At 36.7% G+C, this 12500-nt stretch overlaps 1 protein-coding gene across 1 annotated transcript; it reads left to right on the forward strand.

Annotated features, from left to right (window-relative positions):
* Positions 1 to 2510: 2510 nt before the first annotated feature.
* LOC141481381 (uncharacterized) lies at positions 2511 to 3508 on the forward strand. Its single transcript, XM_074172796.1, has 2 exons — positions 2511 to 2646; positions 2701 to 3508. The coding sequence occupies exon 2, from the start codon at positions 2702 to 2704 to the stop codon at positions 3506 to 3508; it is 807 nt and encodes a 268-aa protein (XP_074028897.1). The 5' UTR covers positions 2511 to 2646; position 2701.
* The last annotated feature ends 8992 nt before the right edge of the window (positions 3509 to 12500 follow it).

Consider the following 12500-nt stretch of genomic DNA (forward strand, 5'->3'; position numbering starts at 1 on the left):
AATAGATTTTTACCCAATTATAATCCCAATGAACCTTCCACATTCATTACATATTTAGATGCAACAAATCTATACGGTCACAGTATGTCACAACCTCTACCAACAAGTGAATTTACATGGTTGACACCAAATGAAATTCTTAATCTCGATGTGATGGATGTGAGTACTGATAGTCCGTATGGGTATGTATTTGAAGTGGACATTCATTATCCACAAGAGTTGCATGATAAACATTCTGACCTTCCATTTTTAGTCGAAAAAATAATACCACCTCGTACACAATCGAAAATTCCCAAATTAATTCCAAATTTGAATGATAAAAGAAAATATATTGTTCATTATAGGAATCTACAGCAAGCTGTCAAAAATGGATTGATTGTAATGAATACACATAGAGTATTGAAATTCAAACAATCATGCTGGATGAAACCCTATATAGATCTTAATACTGAAATGCGTAATAGGTCTAACAACAAATCTGTTAAAGATTTCTATAAACTAATGAATAATGCGGTGTATGGAAAGACAATGGAGAATGTAGATAATCGAATTGATGTTAGACTCGTTACACATTGGGAAAATATAAAGAAAAATATAGGTGCCAGCACTCTCATAGCCAAACCAAATTTCAAAAATTGTTCAATTTTCACTGATAATTTCGTTGCCATTCAATTGGGTAGAGTGAAGGTTCATTACGATAAACCATTATATTTGGGATTTTCCATATTAGAATTATCTAAAACAGTGATGTATGACTTTTTCTATGGATGCATCAAACAACACTTTGATGAAAATGTCTCTTTACTTTACACAGATACCGACTCGCTCATTTTTAAAGTAAACACAGAAAATTTTTATGAATTCATAAAAACTAACATAAGTAGATTTGATACATCCAATTACAGTATAGTTAACCAATTCAATATTCCAGTAACAAGTTCAGTCTTGGGTAACTTCAAAGATGAATTTCCAAATGATCCAATCATGAGTTTTTATGGTACAGGTGCTAAAGCATATTATGTGAAATCTGTTGATGGTGAATTTAAGAAAGCCAAAGGGGTTAAACGATCGGTAATAAAGAATGAATTGACATGCGAAGATTATCAAAAAATCGTCGAACAAGGTGGTATGATATTCAGAAAGATGAATTCATTTAGAAGCGTGTTGCATGATATGTATACTGAATTGAAAAATAAAGTTGCATTATCATACCACGACGATAAACGATTTATCATTCCGAATACTACCCACACTCTTCCTTGGGGTCATAATGATATTGAATTTTATGAAAACGATCCAAATGAGAACATTCGTTGGATAAGTAATATTATTCAACAATCACAATCTCAGGAGACTCCATTGGATCAATTGATTAATTTATTATCTGCCGAGATCAATGATTGAAGTATCATTCAATATCTTCAAAACCGGAAAATTCAATATGACAGAAGTATTGTGATATTAATGTATTATGTATGTATGTATATGTATTACTGTAATGAATATAAAATGATTGAAATTTTATTTGTATTATTTCTATTTCCCTAATCGATTACTGCAATATATAGTATAATGTAAAAGAAAGGAATATCAGTTTGAAAAGAATCATCGTGGGTGCACAATGTCTAAAACAATCGATAAATTTGGCAGAAAAAAAAAATGGGGTGGTAATGTCATCCGAGGTCCACCCGGCAATGGATTTAAATTAACAAAAGATGGTCATTATGACATGCAAAGAAAAATATTGAAAAATACAAGCGAACCAATTGACAAGAGTGATTGTGTAACTGTATCATACCTTGAGGGGGAAATTAACGGAACAAAGGAGGTTATACTTCTAGCCCTACAAGCTGCAATACAATCCACAATAGGCAATATTGCTCGCGATGCCCGTCAAGCATTTGACGATAAAATTGCAGAGGCTCGGATAACTTTCACTCGTAAATTTGACAAACTTACAAATGATGTAGACATAAAAATGTCTGACATAACAGCGTCTACAAATAAAAAATTTGATGCTATGTCAAACATAACAGCGACTACAATGAAAAAGTATGATGTACTGGAAGAGAGAGTTGAAGTTTTGGAGAAAAGCCATAAAGTCAGGCCATCAGGTGGAGTGGGATATCCAGGACTGAACATTGATCCAAATATTAGAATAATAGAACCAAAACCAAAAGCAACAGATGACGTATTAATTGAACCAACATGGTGAATAGTGAAGTGGAATAGCCTGCCTGGGCAGGGCCTGATTAAGTTAGGTTAGGAAAAAAAATGTGTATTTGAAAAATTAATAATGAAAGTTATCAACAAGTATTATTATATATATTTCAATGTCCCTGAAGTGGCATTAGTGATGTACTCGAATTCTGACTTGACATGTTCCCAACTGTTAAAATTTGAAAAAAAAAATTCAATTTGAAAAAACAAGCAAATTTGAAAAAAATTTTTTGTAATTTGAAAATAAATTTTAAAATTAAAAAAAAAATACCTATACCCTCTTGCTTCTGCCTACACCCTGAGGAGCACACTTCTCGGCATTCAGTACGACAAGTCTTCTCATCGAGTGCAGTCCAGCTACAGCAATCTACTACAACACCAGTCTAATACAGCAGTCTTCTACAGTCTACAACAAGCGAATTTTGAGTAAGTTATCAATGTTACTTTTTCATAACAACTAACTTTGTATTACATTTTCAGAATGGAAAACTACACGCAGGAAATCGACAACGCTGTGGCATCGATCATACCTGTGGATGTTGAGGTGGAGCGACCAGGCAGCCCTGACATGTTCGAGGGAGACGAGGTGGCGATGGTCCAAGAGGTGAAGGCTTCAACTTCGGGTGGTGTGCAGCGGCCACGCAGCCCTGTCTCATTTCAGGAAGACAGGGTTGTTAACAAAGCCAAGCGGCAATCTGCAGCTAAGGTTGGTCCTATTCAAAGGTATAGGAGTAAATGCAATAGGACTAACCCTTATGCAGGTAGTTGGTCGACCGCCAAAAGGAATCCTCCGAGACGTCACACACCGCTCGCATTGACAGTGGAAAGACGGAGGGCATATAAGCCGGTGCCGAGGGTGCCATCTCCAGGTGAAATCCTCACCCAATTTGCATTATCAGCGATGTTGACACCCATGGAACTCACACCGGTGCCTGATCCTGCCATGGAGGTCGTGCCACCAGTGTCGAAGCCTGCCGGGGAGATCGCGCCACAAGTGCCACCAGTGCCGGAGCCTTTCGGAGAGGTTAACCCCCAGGAGATGGAAACTTTCCTACAGAGGTGTAGGGATGTTGCACTTGCTTCACGAAATAGTGAGGCCGCGTTGGCTAGCATTTCCCGGGAGGAGAATGAAATTGCTAGCCAACGGCGCGAGTTGTTAATGAGGATGGCCGAGCTAGATCGAAGGACTGCAGCTCTGAAGGAAAGGCGGAAGGCAGAGACCTCTTCGATAGAGCTCAATAATGAACTAAAAATATTTATAAAGAAATTTTTGAATAAAGGGAAATAGTTTTTAGGTCAACTAGGATAGTTTTAGGATAATTAGGTAGCATGGTAGTTTTAGGTTTGTAATTATAATTTTAGGAATAAAAAACAAAAAAAAAAATGAAAAAAGAAGTGAAATAAAGGGTGTACATTGTTTTGGTTTGGTACACATTGAACAATGCGATGGTTGGAGCATTTTTCTTCACTTCGTCTTTTCATTATTTTTCTTTTTTTCCATTTTCAATTCCAAGTTCTTTCATCCCCACTCCTCCCCACTCCCTTTCAAAAGTATAAAAGTAGGAATTATCTGTTGGAATATTCAGTTGATCAGCCACCTTCAACATGGAACCTGATTCAACTACTGAGCCGTACAGTGACCCAGCGCATCAACATCCTTACTGGGCTTCTATCCATGAAGGATTCGTGGACTCCACAACGGCACCTCATGACATTCCCTTCGAATTCATGAATAATGACTACAGGGTGCAGGTTCAGCATGTCACTGGGAGTGATGAAGCTGACTTATCGGACGGGGATTATCCGGATCCCTACCAATGGGATGACGAATGGGGTGACCCACCGCCTGTAGACATCACAGATGAGGATGACGACGACGACGACGATGACGCTGGCGACATCAGACTTCCACCATCCCCAATCCTTATCGAGGACAGTCCTCCGCCATCTCCTATCCTAATTGATGACGATGATGTCCTAAATTCCGACGACGATATGTAATCGTTTCCCTGTTTCTCCCACCCTTTCCTTTCCTTTCCTTTCCTTCCACGGAGTACACACTTTTTTGGTTGGTGTACACGAGGCACTGCGAGGCTGGGGCAGTGTCTTCCTCCCTCTCTCTTATTAGTTTTTCATAATAATCACTTAGAATTTCTCATAATAATCGCTCAGAGTTTCATGAAGATCGTCATTTTTAATGTTTTCGAATCTCAAACACTGTTCTACATTTACACTTCACCCCCTCCGTTTTATTTCTTCCAATATAAATATAGTATCAATCCCAGTTCTACATCATTCTTCCACAATGTCGATTGCTGATTCCACCACCGAACCGATGAGTGTACCAGAGTCTTCTATGATGAGTACAGGACCCATCCAGGTACATGAAATAGATTCTACGTTTGATCATTTCAGTACAACCTTCGCAGAAATGCTGCAACGCATCTACGATCTTCCTGATGATTTCCCGGAACGTATGCAAGAGGAAGTAGATGAGTTAGACGATCTACAGGATAACGAGCTAGATGATCATGCGGACGACATAATTAGTATATCATCTGATTCAGATGAATCTGATGAATATGAGGACGACATCATCAGTATATCATCAGATACAGATGATTCAGATGATGACACCATCATGATTGTTTCTGATGATGAAGAGCGTTAGTCCATACCATTGTATGGATTAATAGGAAAAACAGCCCTTTTAAGGGCTACAATTAAAGACAATAAACAACTATTTTCAGAGCTATCATTATACTTTCAATCAGAAATAGGTTAACACTATAGTCAAAACTTATGTGAAAGTATCATCATCCAACTCTGTAGTACTCATCATTATATTCAATGATTGAGAAAATATCAACTTCGACTTTTCAGTCAAAGTAGTACTCATCATATACACAGATATTCGATGATAAACCAAATCCTAACTTCGACTTTTTAGTCAAAGTAGTCATTTATCACATAATCTGTGAATTCTACTACTACCGTTTGTGTGAATAATGTAGCCCTGAAAAGGGCTGTTGTTTTTTTTTTTTTGACCAGTAGGTCCACGGTTATTGTGCCACAGGTTGGACATTATTACATATAATACATGTAGATACTCGGGTGAAGTTTGTTAGTGGCCTCTCGCAAGCTTCACACCAATTTTGTCCCATTTCCATAATTGAGACAGTGTTGTGGGTGTTGACATGGGCATACCACCCTCCATTATTGTTTCTATGCGAATAAAACCGAAAGCAGCACCAGCATAGTTTTTTGTTCTCTCCATCTATTGTGCTGATCAATACGTATGCATCCATTGCACAATACAAATCCAAGGGATCTTCCAATGTCTCACTGACATTGAGCGTTCGCATACCGATCCTCAAAGCACCATCGCCTTCAGTTGTGTCAGCTTCTATCCCTTCATCATCTCCTTCTTCATCCATGACCCTCTCAAACTCCATCACGTCATCATCTTCGTCGCTTTGGTTGGCCTCGTTTTCAACTTCGTCTATCTCATCTTCATCGACTCCAACATCTTCTGCTTCAACTATCACTTCCTCTAGCGGAACATTGACATCATCATCATCTGATTCGTCTATCCAATTGTTTTCATCAACAGCAGATATTCTATTTAATGCAGCATTTATTTTTGCAGAATTCATCTTGTTGTTGTTTGCTCACAGTTGTAGAGAGTGAATGAATGAACTTCAGGATCGCAAGTCGACTTATACGATTGAATAGGAAACGGAAGTGGTACGACTCCCACCTATCACTTGACTCGTTTTAAGTGGGAGAGAAGGATATGGCATCTCTAGTCGATGAAAGAGTGGGCTAGTTGACGAAAGAGCGCATGCGCTAGTTTATTTTCTTCTATAAAAGGTGAAGTATCAGTAACATCATCACCTTTCCTATCCACATTCTATTGCTATCACATATCATTCCTCCAAACCTAAATAATCATTATCATGAGCTCCATGCCACTATTGATTGCTGAAGATGGTTCACCACTTGTTGATATCGATCACACTAATTTTGAAAATATTCCAGTATTACATTTACAGTCTCAAGACTCGATAAGTGATTTTGATATTAGCGACTTCGTTAACTTCGCAGATGTGCCGGAACCAATTCAACAAATTATCGTTGAAACTCCAATCATTTCACAATCATCATCATCCAAACACCCTTCATCTACCCCCCCTCTTGGTGTTGATAAAAAATCCAGAACTATCAAAAGGAAGGTTAATAATGCATCTTCATCGATTGTCACTGAGTTGAAAGAAAAAAAACAATCGAAAAGTGGTTTGCAGGAGAAAAAGCCCACAACGAAAAGTGACAGATCGAAGAGGAAGACAAAATGTGAACCCAAAGAAATGAAGGGTGATTTGATGACTGAATCGCTATCTTCTTTCACTCCATTACTTCGGTTTGGAGATATGAAAAAGAAAGCGAAATGCCGTCTTGTAAAGGCGCAAAAGGCTATTGCTGAACATGAAAAGAGTGAGCAAGCTATTAGTGTCAATAAGGACACTCTTCAAGCATTAGATGCTAAGATTGCATTAGCGAAAATTGAATTGGCTAACATGAGCAAAGAAGCAGATGAACTACGTTCAAAAATCATGAAAGATGACAAATTCAATCAACGTTCGAGAATGCAAGCACAGGCAGAGCTTGAGGAGTCGACTCGACTTTATGAGACGGCATTATCAGTGAGAGATAATTGGCGAAAAGAGTTGGAGAAAGCATTTCAAAGTGACAGCGATTAGTTTTGGGAATGGTATTGTGTTCTCAATATTGTGAGTTGGAAAAAATTTTAAGCGGGAATGGAGTATACAATTAATTTGGTTTGGTATACACAGAACATTGCGAATGGTTGGGGCAATGTTTACCGCTGCAATATTTTTTCAATTCACTTACATATAATTGAAATGAAAACAATAATGAACTTTAACATTACTTTATTCATAAATACATTATTAGATACATTTAAAGCATATTTGATTCATCAATCCAAGAATTCTGTTCACTAGGAAGTCCTAACCACTTTACATATACTTTATTTTTCCTTTTCTTCAGCACTTTCTCGATCAGATATACATCAGGATTTTCGGTTCGCAATAACTCTTCTTCGTAAAAACATCCTCTAATAGGTTGTTCATTCATATCTTCAAGATTATAGGTTGTGGGAAAAGTTTTATTGATTTTAACAATCTTGAAGAGTTCCGTGGTAAAGTTCGCAGTGTAAGACTTTTCAAAAATATTTTTGTATTTGCTTATTCGTACAATATCATTCAATCGGAATTTGGGTTTACTTTGTTTTTTTCCAACTCCATTGATACCTTTGAATATCAATCTTGTTGATGGATCAACATTAATGGGTGCCATACCTATTGTACGATGAACTTTATTGTTATATCTACTAGTTATAGTTGGAAGAATATCAAGCCATTTGTGGTGACCTCTCATCGAAAATTCCTTATAGAGCCACCCCTTTATTGTACGAATCACTCTTTCTGCTATAGCTGCCTTCTTTGTGCTAAATGTTGAATAATGATTGATATTATATTCTCGCATGAGAGATGAGAAGCTTTTATTGAAAAATTCTTTCCCTTGATCGCTTTGTATGTGTTTGGGGGAGTATTTGGCTTCTTTCAGTACATGTTTCATTGCATTAGTTACTGTACTACCTGTTTTATCTTTAACTGCTACAGTCCACAGATATTTGGAGTAACAATCTATCACTACAAGTATATATCGGTATCCTTCATTACTTTTTGCATAAGGTTGCAGTTCAGCTAAATCTATTTGCCATAGATCTGCAAAACCTTTGATGGTGGTTATTCTTCTACGAAAATTACGTCTTGCAGGTTTATGTAATTCATTAACAACTTGTCGTTTGACATCACTTATTTCATTAGTCATTCTATTTCAATATGATTAAAGAGAAAATGTGATAATGTTACTGCATTGAATGATGATGTGACAGTGATCATTACATGTGAATATGTTAATATATTATACCTTCTTCACGTAATTCTTCAATTATTGAAATTATTTCATTGTCATGTCCTGTATGACCAGCTGACTTTGAAGCTACCAATAATCGTAGGCGAGCAACTAACTCTTTCGGTGAATTCCAGTACACATAATTCACAGGTTTAGAATTATATATTTTCTCCATTTTCACTCGTTTGAGTGCTCCACCAATTTTACTTCTACTTCTTATTGGATATTGTCGTGAGTCTAATAGAGGTTTGATAACTTCACGAAATTTTTTAGAATTTGTATTTTTAAAACCATTCTTCTGATGATATTGTTTATATGGAGCATTCGTTATTTTCAATATTTTGGAATATACTTGACGAGTTTCTTTATTATCAACATCTCGTGGATTCTTCAAAAAGATCATATCATACAATTCTGGACTACCTGCGCATTCATATTTTTTCACTTTATTAGCATCCCAAAATGAAATGTTTCCTTCTTTGAAATACACCACAAGACTTCCCATTTTCAGCTTTTGTGTAATAGGATCCATACGTACGCCAAATGTTCCATCATATGCTGGATTTCTAGATTTTACATTATTCAAATGTTTCATCAAAACATCTTCACCACTTTCATTCATATCAGGTGAGGTGTCAGGATCCGAGGAATCGATGTGGGACGATGATGGTGTTTCGAATAGAGTTGTTCTCATATCGTCTTGAAGTGTGCTCGTGTCACTATTCACAGATGATACACTAGCAAAAGATTGTTTTCTTCCTATTGGAGTACTCATGGGATAATTTGAAGTAGATTGAACAGTTCCATGATTTGGTGATAACACTGGTGATTTAGAAGTAGCGTTTGATGATAAAACATTCAATGGTTTCATTATGGGCTCATACAATCTTTCAAGTGTCGTACGATTTTCAATATTATCATTCTTGATAGAGTTGAATTTCTGCCTGACAGCTTCTGTTGTCTCTACTAGTTGACGTTTCAAATTCATTTCATTGTTTTTATTTTCAGAATCTTTTTTTGTATTCATAATGCCCTTTTTTAAAATAGCCTAATTCGCTGATGAAGTGACCTCTACAATATTCAGTGATCGAATAAGTGTAAAAAACAAGATCATGGGTATATAAAACTATCGAATCCTTTGCGATATCTACCTTCATCTATTTTTCTATCCTTATCAATGACTAGAAATCCATATTGGTCCTCCCAGCATTTAACACACATCAATTGGAATTGTTTGAATGTTACATCGGGTGAAACATGATCTGAATAAATGTGATGTAAATTCGTCTCATCTTGTTTGAACATTAAAATGAAATTGGTATTGTCACGCACTAACTGTTTGGGTACCCGTGAATATGTCTGTGCTAGATAAAAACAATCAACATCCTTATGACGTCCCATACAGAAATATGATCTAATAATATCTTGCTTTTCACATATCACATCATCGAAAATGAAAACAGAATTAGGCTTAGCGTCGGAGGGTTCCACTATTTCTGCATTATTGCTGAATGTATAAAAACCTAATCCTTTTATAGGTTCCAAAACACTTCGCAAGTACTGATATTTAGGTTGATTGAGTGATTTCGAATAGAGATACACATTTCTAAATCTCAGTCCTTGTGGATGTGTTAATAGTGATATCATTGCATTCGTCTTTCCACAATTTGAAGGTCCTATAATGAGTCCTCGAACTGATGATGGAAGTAGTGGACCATGTCTGAATACCCTTTGTCCATTCAATCCACAACCAAATTTCTCATCTAGATTATCTACAGCAAACTTTTCTTTCTGTTTTACAATGCGCATCGTGCCGTGGTTGGAGACTATATAAATGTTATTAGCTTATTCATTTCAATGTGTACCATCAAACGATACGGACGTATTGAAAGTGATCGTAAAATTAAAAGAGGTTGTGGTTTTGTTAATGATTTAATAAACAAACTTCCTTTCGAATTACATCTACCCGGAGGTTATCAATACTGTGGACCGGGTACAAAATTGAAACAACGTTTAGCTCGTAACGACCCTGGAATCAATAAATTAGATATTGAATGCAAAAAACACGATATTCAATATTCTAAGCATCCATCCGATCTTGCAGCAAGACATTTAGCCGACAAAGAACTTGAATACAGCGCTTGGGATAGGGTTAAATCGAAGGACGCGAGTATTGGGGAAAGAGCAGCTGCATTACTTGTCACCAACATTATGAAAGCGAAAAGACATATGGGCATGGGTTATAGTACCAATAAGAAAAAATGTAAGAGGAAACAAACGAAGAAAAATAAAATTAAAAAAGTTGCATTTGGTGCTGGGATAGTCCATAAAGTGCGAAATGTATTGAAGAAAGCTGGTGGGAATCAATTTGTGACGAATAATAGCAAAAAAGCTATTACTGTGGCATTGCAGGCGGCACGTAAATACCTTAAAGCTGCCGGTGGAAAGAAGAAAATCCGCACACCACGCATAATTCCTGTTCCCAAGATCGGTGGACTTTTACCATTGATACCAATTTTTGCTGGACTATCCGCACTAGGAAGTTTGGCGGGAGCCGCTGCTGGTATTACCAAGGCCGTGAATTCGGCAAAAGCCAGCAGAGCGGCTTTAATGGAAGCCAATCGTCACAATAAAACCATGGAGGCTGTAGCATTAGGCAAACGCGGAAGTGGAATATATCTCAAACCATACCGTAAAGGTTTAGGACTATATTTAAAACCATACAAAGCCACAAACAAAACAAAAAACTAATTGAACCCCTACCTCAGAGGCCTCTTACTGATCACGATCTCAGTTATTATGCACAAAAAATGAAAATTCCACATTTTCGTGGTGTTTTTATGCGTGATAGATTACCATCTTCAGGTCCAAAACAAAACGAGACAGCTATTGTTAATTTAGATGGAATAAGTGGACCAGGAACACATTGGGTGGCATATAAAAAATGTGGGAAAGAAGTCACATATTTCGATAGTTTTGGAGATCTACCCCCACCATTGGAATTGACTCGATTCTTTCGAAAATGTTCGAATGTAAAAATCAAATATAACTATGATCGACAACAGAAATTTAATACAGTTCTCTGTGGTCACTTGTGCTTGCAGTTTCTCTCTAAATTATTTTCCAAATAAAAATGGATTCAACACCAAAACTGGATCGGGAGGCTATCAAGGGAATGGGGTTTTCACTTAGAATGTTTTCAAAATATGGTACCTTGAAAAAAATGGATAAAGTGATGCTCGCAAATATGCCTAAGGAAGTGATACTTGCATGTGTTGCACATGAGATTGCATATGTTTGGGAAAAGTTGCCTAAGCATCTGCAAGATGACATCGATATAATGAAACATAGATATTGTTATGAGCACCACCACCACGATCAAATTTCAGAATCGGATGTTAATGACGGTCCTATACCTCGGAAATCTATGTGTTGTATTTGTAATATAGAGGATGTGAATATTGGTATCAATAAAAATGATACTTATTACAATACAACACCTTCCAAAAAGTGTAAATTGTCTCAAATGTGCTGTTGCTGTGTACAATAATAAATTGAAATGTGTTTCAAAATATTCATCAGTCATGTCACGAAAGTTCGAGCTACAAGCTGTCGGGACAAGTGTCTTGAGTGCGGATTTTTTTCCACCAATTGAATTGGATAGGAACAGTCGTTATGGATTAGGACTTTTGGGATTCTATGGATGCAATACAATCAATAATATAACTGAAGCTAATAACTTAGTTAGTTTTAGAATCAGTAATGACAACTCATCGATACCCCAAAAGTTGACAATTGAAATTCCATGTGGTGCTTATGAAATAGAAGAGATCAATGCCGTCATACAGAAACATATCATGTTCAGATTGTTTCATGATAAAAAACCAAATGATGTCGTTGCAGATGATATTTTCTATCTACACGCCAATAATAATACATTCAAATGTGAAATGCGATCCAAATATGAAATTGATCTGACACATCCAAATTCAATAGCAGAAATGATGGGGTTCGCTCATGAAATATTTCCACCAAATGAGATACATGAATCATCATTACCAATAAACATTACAACTGTGAGACTTATCCGCTTAGATTGCAATATAATATCTGGTTCATATATAAATGGTGAAGAATCCCACATTCTTTTCTCATTCGATATTGATGTTGAACCTGGCTACAATCTCACTAAGGAACCACACAGTATTATATATATGCCTGTCAGTCCAGAAGGTCGTCAATTGATTCACAACATTACAGTGCGTATTTTGGATGAAAAA

The sequence above is a fragment of the Leptinotarsa decemlineata genome, unplaced genomic scaffold (genome assembly GCF_025532065.1).
Source record: "Leptinotarsa decemlineata unplaced genomic scaffold, Ldec_3_MD MMD2_tig00000199_RagTag_RagTag, whole genome shotgun sequence".
NCBI classification, from domain to species: Eukaryota; Metazoa; Arthropoda; class Insecta; order Coleoptera; family Chrysomelidae; genus Leptinotarsa; species Leptinotarsa decemlineata.

Coding starts and splice junctions, on each gene's coding strand:
- LOC141481381 (XM_074172796.1), top strand. CDS start 2,702: ATGGAAAACTACACGCAGGAAATCGACAACGCTGTGGCATCGATCATA.